Here is a 16,556-nt window from a genome sequence, read left to right on the forward strand (position 1 = left end):
CTAGGACCTGCCGTACAGCATGGCAGCCCCCGAAGGCGTCGCCCCGCTCGGGGCCTACAGTACAACATGGCCGCCCACAGGAAGCGCACCGCACGCCCTTCCGTCCGGCCACCGGAAGTTTCCTTTTGAAACCCAGGCGGCAGACCAGGTCGGCGGAGCGGCAGTTGCTGGCGAGCATCTTCCGAATCAGAGCTACGAGGGCTGCGAGCAGGAGCGGCAGGCGCCTCGGTTCGGCTCTCCCGGGGCGAGGGACTGGGCTGGGTGAGGGGGTCGGACGAGATGGGCCCGGAATGGAGGATTTTCTCGCGCGCGCGTCCTGCCCCGATCCGGGGCGCGCTCTGCCCGGGCCCTCCACCTGCGCAGACCCCCTGGCCCAGCCCTGGGTAACAGTCGCCTTGCACCTTGCAGAGTCCAGCCGTCCCGTCTCGTTACGATGACCAGCGTGATTAAGACAGTATACACCCTGCAGCCTCCTTCCGTGCTGAGCGGCGGCCTGCCTGCAGGTGGGTATCCATACCGCCCCCCATCGGGCCCTGGGGACCAGCCTGGAGTGGTCAGGCCGGGGAATGTGGGGCGCGGGCAGGGGGACGGCATTTCATCGGCTCTGACAACCTGCTGACTCCCCTAGAACCGGGCTGTCTAGATTTACGATGGGAATTCGGGAAAGGGCCATGAGGTAGGATTTTACACCTGCCCTGCGCCCCTCCTCCCCCACACCTAACCATGCTGCCTTCACCAATTAGATTTAAGTCGCTGATTGTTCTACAGTATTATTCCCATTAAGCTGGGAATCGCTTTTTAAACGGTTACCCGTTTTACTTCCAGAATTGGGCTATCTGGAGGGACTGGGTTTGTTGTCAGGACAGAGGAAAGTCGTTTGAGAAGGGGAAATTAGGGGGAAGCACTAGGGTTCACACCGTGTGTGGTTCACATTTGTGTCTGCTGCACAGTGTCTTTCATACAGTACATTCTCAATAAACGTTTGCTGAGTGAAGTGAGAGAGGGGTCAGGCCTAGCTAGAGTATTCCAGAACGTTGGGAGAGGAGACATGATTTAAAAACTTTTTGGGGGCCGGCCTGGTGGCGCAGCCCTTAAGTTCGCAAGTTCTGCTTCGGTGGCCCGGGGTTCGCTGGTTTGGATCTCAGGTGCGGACATGGCACCGCTTGGCAATCCTTGCTGTGGTAGGCGTCCCACGTATAAAATAGAGGAAGGTGGGCACGGATATGAGCTCAGGGCCAGTCTTCCTTGGCAAAAAGAGGTGGATTGGCAGCAGTTAGCTCAGGGCTAATCGTCCTCAAAAAAAAAAACAAAACCTTTTTTTGATTGCTTTGCCGTCTTGTTTTATATTACTGGGCTCTGATGGTCTGCAGTTGTGGAGTTGCCTAATCTAGAGACTAGAGCACAGAATAAGCTTCAAACATCAGAACCTGTTGTGGGAGATTTTGAAGCAGCTGTTCCCAGGTGATTCCACGCAACAGGTTGATGAGCAGGAGCAAGATGCATCTGTAAACAGCCTTTTCTCCAAAGGCTTGAGGGCTTGATGTGTTTGTCTTATGTTGCCTCAGAACACCTGAATAGTAATCCTGGTATCAGCAGGGCCTTGAGTTGCTGGGGGAACTGGAGCCACGTCTCCGTCCACTGCCTTTCCCTCAGAGAGCAGTGCCCCTCCTTCAGGGGGGAGGGACTGGCCCTCCCCAGCCAGGCTGGAAGTTTTCATCTTTCTGCTCTCTATCCCTGTCCTAGCACTATGATCATATGTAACCTCAATGGTTTAACATTCTTAGGTTGTATCCCAGGTTTTTCTAAGTTTTAGTTTTTTGACTAGGTAACATATGCACCTGTAAAAAAGAAAATCCAAAGTTAGAAAATGATATGCAGGGAAAAACAAGCCTTCCTTCCTTGACACCAGCCATCCAATTTTCCTCCTTAGGGTCTCATTTTAAGAAGACAGTCTTTGTTAAATCCTGCTAAATTTCTCCTGCAATGCAGTCCTTAGGTTCTAGCAAATATGGATTATTGGAACCAGTTCCAATCAATGAAGAGTGTTAATTTTGATCAATTGACTATCAACTCCTTTTTACATGGGGTAGATTTGTTATTGTGTATAACTTATTAATACTTGAGAGAGGAGAAGGTACACACATTCCCCCAAGGTTACATTTTGCTTCATATAGAGACCTCAAAAAGAGCTCTTTTAGGGGCAGCCCAGTGACGCAGGGCTTAAGTGCGCATGCTCCGCTTCCGTGGCCTGGGGTTCGCCGGCTCAGATCCCGGGTACAGACATGGCACCGCTTGGCAAGCCATGCTGTGGTAGGCGTCCCACATATAAAGTAGAGGAATATGGGCATGGATGTTAGCTCAGGGCCAGTCTTCCTAGGCAAAAAGAGGAGGATTGGCAGCAGTTAGCTCAGGGCTAATCTTATTCAAAAAAAAAAAAGCTCTTTTATTATTTGCTTTGTGAGTAAGAATATGAAAAATAGGGAGCAAGTGGCCAGTGAGTGTACCTATAAATGAAGTACAAAGTTTCCTAATCCCTGTGGTCCAGTGCTCTGGACCTCATTTCTTCAGCTTGGTTTAATTGTTGTGGCTTAATTGTATGGTTCTTAAGTCAAGCTTAAAGGAGCCATTTTACAATGAACAAGGTGAAAGTTAGTATAAACTAGAAAACTGTGTGTGTGTGTGTGTGTTGGGGGGTCGTGCTTAAGTCCAGAACAAGTTACTTGAATTTTTTTTTTTTTTTGAGGAAGATTAGCCCTGAGCTAACATCTCCTGCCAATCCTCCTCTTTTTGCTGAGGAAGACTGGCCCTGAGCTAACATCCGTGCCCATCTTCCTCTATTTTCTATGTGGGATGCCTACCACAGCATGGCTTGCCAAGTAGTGCCATGTCCGCACCCAGGATCTGAACCGGTGAACCCCCAGCCGCCAAAGCGGAATGTGCAGGCTTAACCACTGTGCCACGGGGCCAGCCCCCAAGTTACTTGAATTTGCTATGCAAATAAATCATAGAAAGACTGTGTGTGGTGGAGGGCTGGCATCAGGGCTAGGGGAAAAAACTCTTCTTCCTCACTCTGAGGAAGAAAAGTGTCCTGGCAGAGCCGTTTCTCTGGTTATCTGACAGTAGCCTAGTGAGAAGATCAGAACAGAATGCCAGATAGGGAACCTCTAAACTTAATGATGGATAAATGAAAGGGCTGGTGGAAAGGCGATCGGCATGGAAAGGGGGAACGAGACTAGAGGAGCTAATTTAAAGATGGTCTGTGAAACAGCCGAGGAAACTGAGGTTTTCTATTTATTCAACAAGCAGTTTTGAACCTCTCTTAAGATGCCAGATACTCTACTAGGCAGTGGGGACACAAAGACATTTCTTGGAGGAGTTAGGGAGACAGTCTGATCCAAACAACTAAGCAACAGAGGCTGGCCCCGTGGCCGAGTGGTTGGGTTCGTGCGCTCCGCTTCAGCGGCCCAGGGTTTCTCCAGTTCGGATCCTGGGCGTGGACCTCACACTGCTCATCAGGCCATGCTGAGGTGGTGTCCCACATAGCACAACCAGAAGGACTACAACTACAATATACAACTATGTACAGGGGGGCTTTGGGGAAAAGAAGAAGAAGAAGAAGAAGAAAAACATTGGCAACAAATGTTAGCTCAGGTGCCAATCTTTAAAAAAAAATTTAAAAAAGCTAAGCAACAGTTAAAAGAGAGACAGCTTGAGCGTAGCTTTAGGAGAGCATGCAGAGTGCTTAGCATAACAAGGTGGTTCGATTCCACTGGTGTTTGACGCAGGGTTCAACTGTATATTGCCTTGCTGACGGCCACACTGCCTCTCATTTCGCTCTTTGCTTATATCAATCTCCACTTTCACATCTCTACCCTCTGGCCATTCGGTTTGCTATATCACCAAGCTTTTGGCTACGCTCAAACACACTGCACTGTCACATTTAAAGAATTTCGGTTTCTATCCCCACTTAGCCTAGAAGTCTTATTCTTCTGAATTAATCTTCACAAATTGAGATTGGCCAGAATGAAGATAACAGGTCTCTGACAACTTGGAATGGAACTTTGTTTGTTACAGAGTTGCAGCTGTTGGGTTGTGATGCTTGAGTTTTCACTCTCTGGTTTTCCTTTGCAGACACACAAACTCGAGCTACTTCTAAGAGCCTGTTACCTATTAAGTCCAAAGAAGTGGATGTTTCTAGATTTCCGCATTCGGGAGGTTCAGAGAATGACGTCACAAAAGTCATCAAACCGAGACGAGAGAATGGGTGAGAATCAGGTCGTTGGTATCCAATTAGAACAACTTGCTAGAAATTGCCCAGTACCAAGAATTAGAAATTAGGGTTTTTGAGAGCACAAGGCTCCTGAACAATTGGCCCCAAGTGGTGGTGAGGGCTAGTTGTTAGCCTAGGTTGCTGGGCTGAGCACAGTCCAGCCGAGTGTAGTGCATATGTGTGTCCCCTCTACCTAGTGCTCAGTTCCCGCATATGTGAGGTTGACGCAAGATAGCCACACCATTTTGAGCAGGTCTGTCAGGTTGTTGAGGTGGTCAGAAGAGGAGCCCGTTCCCTATTAATAAGCCTTTTTCAATAGTTGGGGCTGAAACAAAAGTGCGTGGGCCCTCAGAGCTTCTCAGCATGTGCCGTTTGCATGGTATGTAATCTCTGGTCCTTTCCTTAGAGAACCAGGCTCTTTGTTCTGCCTTGTTCACAAGACACGTAACAACAGTCCTATGATTCTCTGATTTGTTTCTTTGTTTTTGCTTCTTCAGGCAGGTGAAAGCTGCAGACCCTGCCATCAAGAAGAATGTCAGAAAGGGGTGAGCATCAGGATAAATGAACTTTGGCCATCATTTTAGAGTAGCGGATCTCACCCCTGGTTATACATCAGAATCACTCAAAGGACTTGTTTAATGTGTTACCGTCTGGGTGTCACCCCAGAAATCGGAATGGAATTTTCGGGGGTGAGGCACAACCAGGTTTGAGAAGCACTGTCAGGGCAAGAATAAGTGATGCTACCATCTTGATTACCAGACAAGAGCTTCTGGGGCTCCATGCCAGGACCACTGCTAATGGGAAGTCAAGCCCAACTATGGCCCATCAACAGGAGTGTGAAGCCTTCAGGATAGGAGGGGCTTCACATGGTTAGTGATTTTGAGATGAAGGAGGGGGAGACGGAGGGGGAGGTGAAATCCTGGAGAAGGATCCGTATCTCTGTGTTTGAGCTTGGCTTGGATATTTTGCATTCCTGAAGACAGAAATAATATAAGCTGAAAAGTTTGTAGAAGTAGACTCTAATTCCAAATCTGTTATTTGGGCATACCTTCAAAGTTCTGAAGACAGTATCAAGAAGGACTCTGAGAACTTTGAAAAGAAGGCTTATTATTGATGCTGATAATGGCTGTTATTTATTAAATGTTTACTATGTCAGTAGTTGTGTTAAGAATTGTACATATATTCTCTCTCTTATTCAAAATAGTAATAATATTATGAGATATAGGTATTATCTTCATTCTAGAGATGAGTAAATAGAGCCTCAGAGTGGTTATGCAACTCCTTGAAGGTCGTTTATCACGACGTCAGGAAGCCAGGATTCAAACCCGTTGGTGTGACTCCACAGCCCATACCCTTAACCCCTCCACCTCTTCACAGACGTACACTTGTCATTACAGCTACAAACCAGTCAGCAAGCAGAAATCAGAGGAAGAGCTCAAGGATAAGAACCAGCTCTTAGAGGCCGTGAACAAGCAGTTGCACCAGAAGTTGACTGAAACTCAGGTGAGAGACCCACCAGACCTCTGCCATAAGCTGCGCTGGGCAATGCTTGTGGACTTCTGAGGGGTGGCCCCCTGGGTGGGAGCAAGCTTGCCATGTCCAGGTGCCCGAGGGCAGAAAGCAAAGACACCCGGCTTGTGCCCTGGCTGTCCAAGAACCAGGGCAGAAAAGACCTCCCCTGGGGGGTGGGACAGGACTGACTGTCTGCATGGCACCCCAATAGGGAGAACTGAAGGACCTGACCCAAAAGGTGGAGCTGCTGGAGAAGTTTCAGGACAGCTGTTTGGCAATTTTGGAGAGCAAGGGCCTCTCCCCAGGTAAGAGACAGCACACAGCTGCCTTCAGAGGAATCAGTGCACATGCCCCTTCCTGGGGTGATTCTGGACTGGGTGTCAAGAGTCCAGCATGGCCTCAGCTGGCCAGTCAGTGCAGGGGTTGTCTCACAAAACCCTAAAGGTTTCTGGGAGTTTCTCTTTCTTCTCTTGTGATGTTGACTTTGCCTCACCAACAGTGTTTCAGATAGTTATGGAGAGAGGATTATCTCTTTCTTATCTGAACTCTGTATGCCATTCATTTGGTGCCAACAGGTGTGACCTTGCAAATAGACCAGAAATATTTTATTTCTTTCAAGAGAGATAGCATACGGGTAACTTTCCCAAGTGTGAGACAAAGAAGTGATGCTGTTTCAAGGGTTCCTAAACCTGGCTAATCAGCGAATCACGGTGGTTAATATGTGATTTCTCTTCTGCCCTGTCCCTGGAGAGCAGAGTCAAGCAGAAGAAGGAATTGCCCAAAGACTGTCAGAGGGCCTCAGACGGAGTTGAGGGGCCTGAGAATGCCCAGAGAAGGGGCCTAGTCGTCTTTGAATTAAGGAATACTGACTTTGATTGCTACTGGTTAACCTATGTATTTAGGATATATTCTTTATAGACACCTTATGTGTTTTTGTATGATTTTAATTTGCTATGTATATGTATTACTCTTACAAAAAAGTAATAATTTTTTTAAAGCCTGAAAGCTTTTTTTTTTTTTTTGAGGCAGATGATTAGCCCTGAGCGAACGTCTGCTGCCAATCCTCCTCTTTTTGCTGAGGAAGACTGGCCCTGAGCTAACATCCGTGCCCATCTTCCTCTCCTTTATATGTGGGACGCCTACCTCAGCATGGCTTGCCAAGCAGTGCCATGTCCGCACCCGGGATCTGAACCAGCGAACCCCAGGCCGCCTAAGCAGACCATGAGAACTTAACCACTGTGCCGGCCCCCTGAAAGCTTTTAACAATAGTTTTTTGTGGGCTAGCCCCAGTGGCCTAGTGGTTAAGTTCGATGTGCTCTGCTTCAGTGGCCTGGGTTTGGTTCCTGGGCACGGACCTTTACCACTTGTCAGTGGCCATGCTGTGGTGGTGGCTCACGTGTAAACAAAAGGAAGATTTGCAGTGGATGTTAGCTTGGGGTGAGTCTTCCTCAGTTGAAAAAAAAAAACCAGTTTTTTGTATTTTAAACAAAACAACAAAATCCAGCCTTGTACACTTCCTTTGGACAAATTTTCTGCTGAGCTGAGGAGAAAGCAGAATTTTTGGCCATATCCAAACCTATGGAGGAACGAGGTAAAATACAGCTCTGTTGGACAGGTGTGGGTGACCCTGCCAAGGTAAAGACTCAGGAGAGAAAGTCAGGGACCAGGCGCTTAGAGAAGTTTCCCTCATGGATATTCCCATGCTTACCCATGGAGGGGTTTTTGTTTTCTTCTGTTTAAGGTGCATTTCCCTAAGCGAGGCTGACTTTGTTGTTTCCATCAGTTTCAGGCAGTGAGACCCTGGCAGCAGACCAAGAGCCCACCACGGATCACGTGAACTCTATGGTGAGGGCACGAGTGTGAGTGGGTGAGGGCCAAGGGCCCATGGGGCTGTGCAGATCTAAGAAGGTCTCTGCCACATGCTCAGCAAACGCCAAGAGACAGCCTTTGGTTATCCATGATAGTGGAAGAGAGTGGTGGATGTGTACTCAAAATAGCATATTTTGCTCAGAAGGTGACTTTGTGCTTACAAGTATGAGTGAGTTTGAGTTGAAAATGTACTACTTTAAAACACGTAATAGAATAGACCTGTATAGAGAGCTTTCTGTTTTCCCTATTCTACACTTTGCCAAATTTCTCACCTTATTCCTTTGCTGAGAACCGTATGATGCCAAAGTCCAGGCTGAATTAAATTTGGCTTCTCTTTGGTTCCTTCCCTAAAGTAGGAAGGTAATTGTTTGGGATTAAAGTCTTTTGAGCATCTGTGATTTCTTCCCCAGGAAGAAAGATCAGTTGTCCTCTTAGAATCATAGAATACTCGGTGTGAAAGCCTTCCTCAGCTCCCCAGGTGATTGGTCACGCCTTCAGTGGCTGCTATGTTTTGTTCATGTTGCCTGTGTAGCACAGAGCACATGGAAGTAGGGTAATCTGTCTGTCCTGTGGACTGAATTCCTCCCAGCACGTGTGTGGATGCTCAGTAAATGAACGAACGGAAGAGATGTTAGAAATCATCTAATTCAATTCTTGTTTCATATGAAGAGATTAGTTTATATACATTTCAATAGATTTGTTACTACATTATATACTTTCCTCTTAGTTGCTGTTAGAAACTTTGCAAGATGAACTGAAGCTTTTTAACGAAACGGCCAAAAAGCAGATGGAGGAGTTACAGGTGAGAGGCAGACACCACTCTGAGGCAGGATTGCCGTTTCCCGCAGCAATAGGTGAATCGATGGAGGACGCTTATTTATGTCTTTACTTTTAACAGACTATTTTGTAATAACTTTAGATTTACAGAAAAGTTGCAAAGATAATACGGAGAATTCAATTCCCCTAATATTAACATCTTACATTATCATGGTACATTTGTCGAAACTGAGAAATCAACATTGATGCATTGCTATTAACTAAATTCCAATACTACATTTGGTTTCACCGTTTTTTTCAACTAGTTTTCTTTTTCTTTTCTAAAGACTGTTAGAAATGCTCACTTATGCAGGGCATGAGGCGAGGTACAACACACTAGGTTTCTCAAAGTTGAGAGCTGAGACCTGTGTGAAATCCACACTGTGGAAACAATTTCTCAAGGAAACTTGTAAGAGGAAACCCAGATTCTTGGGTCTGGGCTGCTTTGGATTGCTTGGGTGGATCATGGGATATTGCACTGAGTCCTAGAGGATTTCATCACTTCGTTTAGATATCAGAGTCTGTAGTAGAGAGGGACAGTTCCTAAAACCAGCACAGATAAACAAATCTAAGATAGAAAACACAGTGTCTGTCAGGACTCCAGTGGTCTTGAAATAGAAGCATAATATCCTGGTGTGGTATTGTCTTTCCTGTGAGTCAAAGTTTTGTGAGTTTTTTTGTCTTTTTTTTTTTTTCTTTTTGAATGTCTTTCCATGCAGGCCTTAAAAGTGAAGTTGAAGATGAAAGAAGAAGAGAGGGCCAAGTTCCTAGAACAGCAGACCTTATGTAACAGCCAAGTGAATGATTTCACAGCAGCCCTTGAGGAGATGGAGCAACTGCTGGAAATGTGATAAAAAGCGAGTGGCCAGATGGCTCCCTCTTGGGGGTAAACTCTTAGATGAAGCCGCTGAGGACATCTTCTTGGCCATGATCTTCTAGGACTCCCCATCCCCAGAATGAAAACAGTTTCTCTGGTAAGATTAAGGACAGTTTATGCTGGAGTGGCAGTTCCTCCTTTAAGTAAAGTGTTCCCAACCTTCAGATTGATCAGCTCTTCTGAACCTCACACGTACGTAATTGAGGCCTAAAGAGGGGCCCTGGAAGCTTGGCTCAACCTCCTAGGCAACATAGCGGCACACCATTACAGTCAAGAGACTAAACCAGCCACAGCCAGAGGATCCGAAAGTCGCATTCAGATGCACAGGAGGGAAACCTTAATTGTACAGTGGAGCTCAGGTGCTCCCCAGGAAATGTCACTGAGGAGCCCTGCTCTCTGCTTCTCACTTGGAGCACGTTCTGTCCCTTCCTGGTTGGGCTCTATACCTCACTGTGGATTTTGAACTTGAAGTTACTTGAAATGACTTAGTAAATGGGGTGAAGGTATAAATAGTAACAACACCTACCTGAAACAATACACCTTGGAGCTTTTAATCTAAATCTCTTCTGTTTTTTTTTTTTATAAATTGCTACTTTTAAAATAAATATTTCTGTAAATAATTGTACTATAACATTGAGAAATGAAAAGAGCCTTTTAACCTAAATGTGTCCACTGAATACTCTCGAACTAATCTAGTTAACAAGTTCAAGATTCCAGTTTAACCCAGAATATTTTTTTCTACTGATTAAGTGCTCCATGGCTCGCCCCATCTTGCAGGAGCATTAGTTGGTCTTCTGAGGGTGTTCCCTATTTGTAGCAGTGGGTGCCCGGCTCCATCCGCCAGGTTTGTGTCACTAGCTGCCTGTGTTCTTCCTGTGTTCCTAAGCATAGTTATATACCTGCTATTTGCTTTGCACAGCCCATCCTGGACCTGGCACCATGGATCCTTAGTCAACTGAAGGTCATGACAGGCTTTTCCCCTGTTAGCCAAAGGCACAGCCATATTTTATTTCTTAGTCAAACTGGGCAGGCCTTTGGCCATCTCCCATTTCTTCACTCCCGCCCCACCACCACCTTTCAGCATTGTTGAGGCTGCCCAGAGCCACCCAATCAAGCTAAGTAACACCCCTACCCTAACTTACAGGGCTAACATTCTTTACCTTCACACACAAACGTTTACAAGTTGGTTATGTCTTAAATATTTTGAAGAGGAAATCCAGTTAATTCTCACCAGTGAGAAGACTGAATATTTCCTTCTACAGGATGCTTATAGTTTAAAAGTTTGTTTATTCAAATAAACTTGTAATTGCCATTTCTGGCCAAAACAAAAATGTTCTACTTCCTTCTTGGAAGGAGAGGGTGGAAAATTCGGTTGTGGGATCCTCACTTCCTTGTCCTGCCTCACTAGTTAACTCCTAGGAACATGACTGTCTCAAAGCCGGTCGGTACTCTCTTCTCCACCATAGAGACCCTGTTCCCTAGTGGTCTGATCTCACGAGGCCTCTGCCTCTTGGTTCTGTTTTGCACCGCCAACCAGCCTTTGTGCGCTCTTGCCTTTTCTCTTGTTCCCTCTGACCTCTGCTGCTCCATCTGCCTTTTCTACCTGTGGAGGTCTTCTGGATGCTCAATCTGATCTAGAACCTGAATAAATTCATACATTAACATAGGCTCAGCAAATAGTGATCCGCATCCTCCACTTTGCTGGATGTGATAGGAAACTTTCACGTAGCATGACATCCTTGACCTCAAAGATGCTTACAGTCTTATTTGGTGGAAGAAAATGTTCAGGTGACATACAAGTTGAAAAGCAAAAGGCAAGACTTTACTAAACAGTGAGTTGTGTACTAAGGTAGTTAACTATGGGCTGCTGTCGATGTCTCAATCCAATGTACACATCAGGATGGATGCGGAGAGGTCTGATGGCCACTCTGAGTTTATTATAACCAGCGTTTCAATATATACATAGCTTACATCTGTTAAACATACACAGGTGTTCTGGATGAAGTAATTAGCAAATGCCAAGAATTCTTAATGATTTCTCAAGGAGCCCTCCCTTGGCCTCTGTTTTGATATTATGTTATTGCTGTGCTCCTATATTTTTATCTCGGAGCAGGCAAGGTCTCTTAGGCAACAGTCCCTCCTGCTCTCAATATCAATATCGTTTCTCCATCTGTGCCCCTGGGCAGCCGCCGCCTGGCTTAGGTTGCCCCCCCCCCCCCGGAGGTCTTACCCGTCATTGGCTAACCGGCCTTCTCACCTCCGGGTCACAGTTTGTTGGCAAGCCTTTTCCAGTGATTATTAACCCTTCCTGTGTCAGGGGCGGCTACAGCTGCTTTGGTTGGGGAAGGCTTGATGGAGGAGATAGACTGGGGATTGAAGGAAAAGTAGCATTTGGAGAGACTAGCTAAGAAGTTGAGGACCTTCCAGGTTGGTGAACACATGGAGATTTGGGGAGTGTGGTGCACTGAGAGAGCATGGAAGCTCCATGCCCTTTCCCCATACCTTGCCCTATGCCTCTTCCGTCTGGCTGGTCCTGAGTTATATCCTTTTATAATAGAGCAGTGACCTAGTAAACAAAATGTTTCTCTGAGTCTATGAGCCACTCTAGCAAATTAATCAAACCCAAGAAGTGGATCAGTAGAACCTCCAGGAAGAAATTAAGAGGTAGTATTATTAGTAAGAACACTGGTTAGGCTTGTTCAGAGGGTTTGAGATAAAAGGGAATTACGTTTACATGTAATCCCCATTACACTCATACAAGGTAAGCACTATTACACCTCCCCCTTTTTTTTTTAGCTTTTTATTAAGATTATGATAGTTTACAACCTTGTGAAATTTCAGTTGTACATTATTGTTAGTCATGTTGTAGGTGCACCACTTCACCCTTTGTGCCCTCCCCCCAGCCCCCTTTCCCATGGTAACCACCGATCAGTTCTCTTTGTCTATATGTTTAACTTCCATCTATGAGTGGAGTCATACAGAGTTCGTCTTTCTCTATCTGGCTTATTTCACTTAACATAATACCTTCAAGGTCCATCCATGTTGTTGTGAATGGGACGATTTTATCCTTTTTTATGGCTGAGTAGTATTCCATTGTGTATATATACCATATCTTCTTTATCCAATCATCAATTGATGGGCACTTAGGTTGCTTCCATGTCTTGGCTGTTGTAAATAATGCTGCGATGAATATAGGGGTTCATGGGACTTTTGGAATTGCTGATTTCAAGTTCTCTGGATAGATACCCAGTAGTGGGATGGCTGGGTCATATGGTATTTCCATTTTTAATTTTTTGAGAAATCTCCATACTGTTTTCCATAGTGGCTGTACCAGTTTGCATTCCCACCAACAGTGTAGGAGGGTTCTTTTTTCTCCATAACCTCTCCAACAATTGTCACTTTTGTTTTGGTTATTTTTGCCATTCTAACAGGTGTAAGGTGATATCTTAGTGTAGTTTGTTTTTTTTTTTAAAGATTTTATTTTTTTCCTTTTTCTCCCCAAAGCCCCCTGGTACATAGTTGTATATTCTTCATTGTAGGTCCTTCTAGTTGTGGCATGTGGGACACTGCCTCAGTGTGGTTTGATGAGCAGTGCCATGTCTGCGCCCAGGATTCGAACCAACGAAATGCTGGGCCGCCTGCAGCGGAGTGTGTGAACTTAACCACTTGGCCACGGGGCCAGCCTGTTTAGTGTAGTTTTGATTTGCATTTCCCTGATGATTAGTAATGATGAGCATCTTTTCATGTGCCTATTAGCCATCCGTATATCTTCTTTGGAGAAATGTCAGTTCATGTCCCCTGCCCATTTTTTGATTGGGTTGTTTGATTTTTTGTTCTTGAGCTGTGTGAGTTCTTTATATATTATGGAAATTAACCCTCTGTCAGATAAATGACTTGTAAATATTTTTTCCCAACTAGTGCGTTGTGTGTTTGTTTCAATCCTGTTTTTCCTTGCCTTGAAGAAGCTCTTTAGTCTGATGAAGTCCCATTTGTTTATTCTTTCTATTGTTTCCCTCGTCTGAGGAGTTATGGTGTCTGAAAAGATCCTTTTGATACTGATGTCAAAGAGTGTATTGCCTATATTCTCTTCTAGAAGACTTATTGTTTCAGGTCTAATCTTTAGGTCTTTGACCCATTTTGAGTTTATTTTTGTGAATGGTGAAAAAGAATGGTCAATTTTCATTCTTTTACATGTGGCTGTCCCGTTTTCCCAGCACCATTTGTTGAAAAGACTTTCTTTTCTCCGTTATATGCCCTCAGCTCCTTTGTCAAAGATTAGCTGTCCATAGATGTGTGGTTTTATTTCTGGGCTTTCAATTCTGTTCTATTGGTCTGTGCACCTGTTTTTGTACCAGTACCATGCTGTTTTGATTACTGTAGCTTTGTAGTATGCTTTGAAGTCAGGAATTGAGATGCTTGCAGCTTTGTTCTTTTTTCTCAGGATTGCTTTAACAATTCAGGCTCTTTTGTTGACCCATATGAATTTTAGGATTCTTTGTTCAGTTTCTGTAAAGAATGTCATTGGGATTCTGATTGGGATGGCGTTGAATCTGTAGATTTTCTTTAGGTAGAATGGACATTTTAACTATGTTTATTCTTCCAATCCATGTGCATGGAATGTCTTTCCATCTCTTTATGTCGTCATCAATTTCTTTCAGGAAAGTCTTGTAGTTTTCGTTGTATATGTCTTTCACTTCCTTGGTTGAATTTACCCCAAGGTATTTTATTCTTTTTGTTGCGATTGTGAATGGGATTGAGTTCTTGAGTTCTTTTTCTGTTAGTTCGTTGTTAGAGTATAGAAATGCTACTGATTTGTGTATGTTGATTTTATACCCTGCAACTTTGCTGTAGCTTGATTATTTCTAATAGTTTTCCTATAGATTCTTTGGGGTTTTCTATGTGTAAGATCATGTCGTCTGCAAACAGTGAGAGTTTCACTTCTTCATTGCCTATTTGGACTCCTTTTATTTCTTTTTCCTGCCGAATTGCTCTGGCCAAAACCTCCAGTACTATGTTGAATAAGAGTGGTGAGAGTGGACACCCTTGTCTTGTTCCTGTTCTCAGCAGAATGGCTTTCAGTTTTTGCCCATTGAGTATGATGTTGGCTGTGGGTTTGTCGCATATGGCCTTTATTATGTTGAGATACTTTCCTTCTATACCCATTTTATTGAGAGTTTTTATCATAAATGGATGTTGGATCTTGTCGAATGCTTTCTCTGCATCTATTGAGATGATCATATGGTTTTTGTTTCTCATTTTGTTAATGTAGTGTATCATGTTGATTGACTTGCGGATGTTGAACCATCCCTGTGTCCCTGGTATAAATCCCACTTGATCATGGTGTATAATCTTTTTAATGTATTGCTGTATTCGGTTTGCCAAAATTTTGTTGAGGATTTTTGCATCTATGTTCATCAGTGATATTGGCCTGTAGTTTTCCTTGTTTGTGTTGTCCTTGTCACATTTTGGGATCAGGGTGATGTTGGCTTCATAGAATGTGTTAGGGAGTGCTCCATCTTCCTCAATTTTCTGGAATAGTTTGAGAAGGATAGGTATTAAATCTTCTTTGAATGTTTGGTAGAATTCTCCAGAGAAGCCATCTGGTCCTAGACTTTTATTTTTGGGGAGGTTTTTGATTACTGTTTCGATTTCTTTACTTGTGATTGGTCTATTCAGATTCTCTATTTCTTCCTGCTTTAGTTTTGGGAGGTTGTAAGAGTCTAGGAATTTATCCATTTCTTCTAGGTTGTCCAATTTGTTGGCATATAGTTTTTCATAGTATTCTCTTATGATCCTGTGTATTTCTGTGGTATCCGTTGTGATTTCTCCTCTCTCATTTCTTTCTTTTTTTGAGGAAGATTAACCCTGAGCTAACTACTGCCAGTCCTCCTCTTTTTGCTGAGGAAGCCTGGCCCTGACCTAACATCTGTGCCCATCTTCCTCCACTTTATATGTGGGACGCCTACCACAGCATGGCATGCCAAACTGTACCATGTCCGCACCCAGGATCCAAACCAGCGAACCCCAGGCCACTGAGAAGCGGAACATGCGAACTTAATTGCTGCACCACCAGGCTGGCCCCTCTCCTCTCTCATTTCTAATTTTATTTATTTTAGTCTTCTCTCTTTTTTTCTTAGTGAGTCTGGCTAAGGGCTTGTCAATTTTGTTTATTTTTTTGAAAAACCAACTCTTTGTTTCATTGATCCTTTCTACTGCCTTTTTTGTTTCAGTATCGTTTATTTCTGCTCTAATTTTTATTATTTCCCTCCTTCTTCTGACTTTGGGCTTTGTTTGTTCTTTTTCTAACTCTGTTAGGTGTCATTTGAGATTGCTTATCTGAGATTTTTCTTGTTTATTGAGGTGAGCCTGTATTGCAATGAATTTCCCTCTTAGGACCACTTTTGCTGTGTCCCAAATGAATTGGTATGGCATGTTTTCATTTTCATTTGTCTCCAGATAATATTTGATTTCTTCTTTAATTTCTTCAATAATCCATTGTTTGTTCAGTAGCATGTTGTTTAGTCTCCACACTTTTGCCCCTTTCTCAGCTTTTATTCTTGTAGTTGATTTCTAGTTTCATAGCATTGTGATCAGAAAAGATGCTTGATATTATTTCAGCCCTCTTGAATTTGTTGAGGCTTGCTTTGTTTCCCAAGATATGGTCTATCCTTGACAATGTTCCATGCGCCCTTGAGAAGAATGTGTAAGCTGCTGTTTTTAGATGGAGTATTCTATATATATCTATTAAGTCCATCTGGACTAATTTTTCATTTAATTCTATAATTTCCTTGTTGACTTTCTGTCTGGATGATCTATCCATTGGTGTTAATGGGGTGTTGAAGTCCCCTACTATTATTGTATTGTTGATGTCTCCTTTTAGTTTTGTTAATAGTTGCTTTACAGATTTTGGTGCTCCTGTGTTGGGTGCATATATATTTATAAGTGTTATGTCATCTTGGTGGAGTGTCCCTTTTATCATTATAAACTACCCCTCTTTGTCTTTATCTGTTTTGCTTTGAAGTCTACTTTGTCTGATATAAGTATGGTGACACCTGCTTTCTTATGTTCATTATTAGCTTGGAGTATTGTTCTCCATCCCTTCACTCTGAGTCTGTGTTTGTCTTTGGGGCTGGGGTGTGTTTCCTGGAGGCAGCATATTGTTGGCTCTTGTTCTTTGATCCATCCTGCCACTCTGTGTCTTTTGATTGTAGA

The 16,556-nt window shown here is 43.9% G+C and overlaps 1 protein-coding gene across 1 annotated transcript; it reads left to right on the plus strand.

Annotated features, from left to right (window-relative positions):
- Positions 1 to 19: 19 nt before the first annotated feature.
- On the plus strand, positions 20 to 10,657 carry KNSTRN (kinetochore localized astrin (SPAG5) binding protein). The gene is made up of 9 exons (XM_046652739.1): positions 20 to 228; positions 409 to 503; positions 4,132 to 4,264; positions 4,768 to 4,815; positions 5,668 to 5,773; positions 5,994 to 6,087; positions 7,566 to 7,627; positions 8,379 to 8,453; positions 9,187 to 10,657. Exons 1-9 carry the CDS (start codon positions 20 to 22, stop codon positions 9,316 to 9,318), a joined length of 954 nt encoding a protein of 317 aa, XP_046508695.1. The 3' UTR covers positions 9,319 to 10,657.
- The last annotated feature ends 5,899 nt before the right edge of the window (positions 10,658 to 16,556 follow it).

The sequence above is a fragment of the Equus quagga genome, chromosome 2 (assembly GCF_021613505.1).
Source record: "Equus quagga isolate Etosha38 chromosome 2, UCLA_HA_Equagga_1.0, whole genome shotgun sequence".
Lineage (NCBI taxonomy): Eukaryota > Metazoa > Chordata > Mammalia > Perissodactyla > Equidae > Equus > Equus quagga.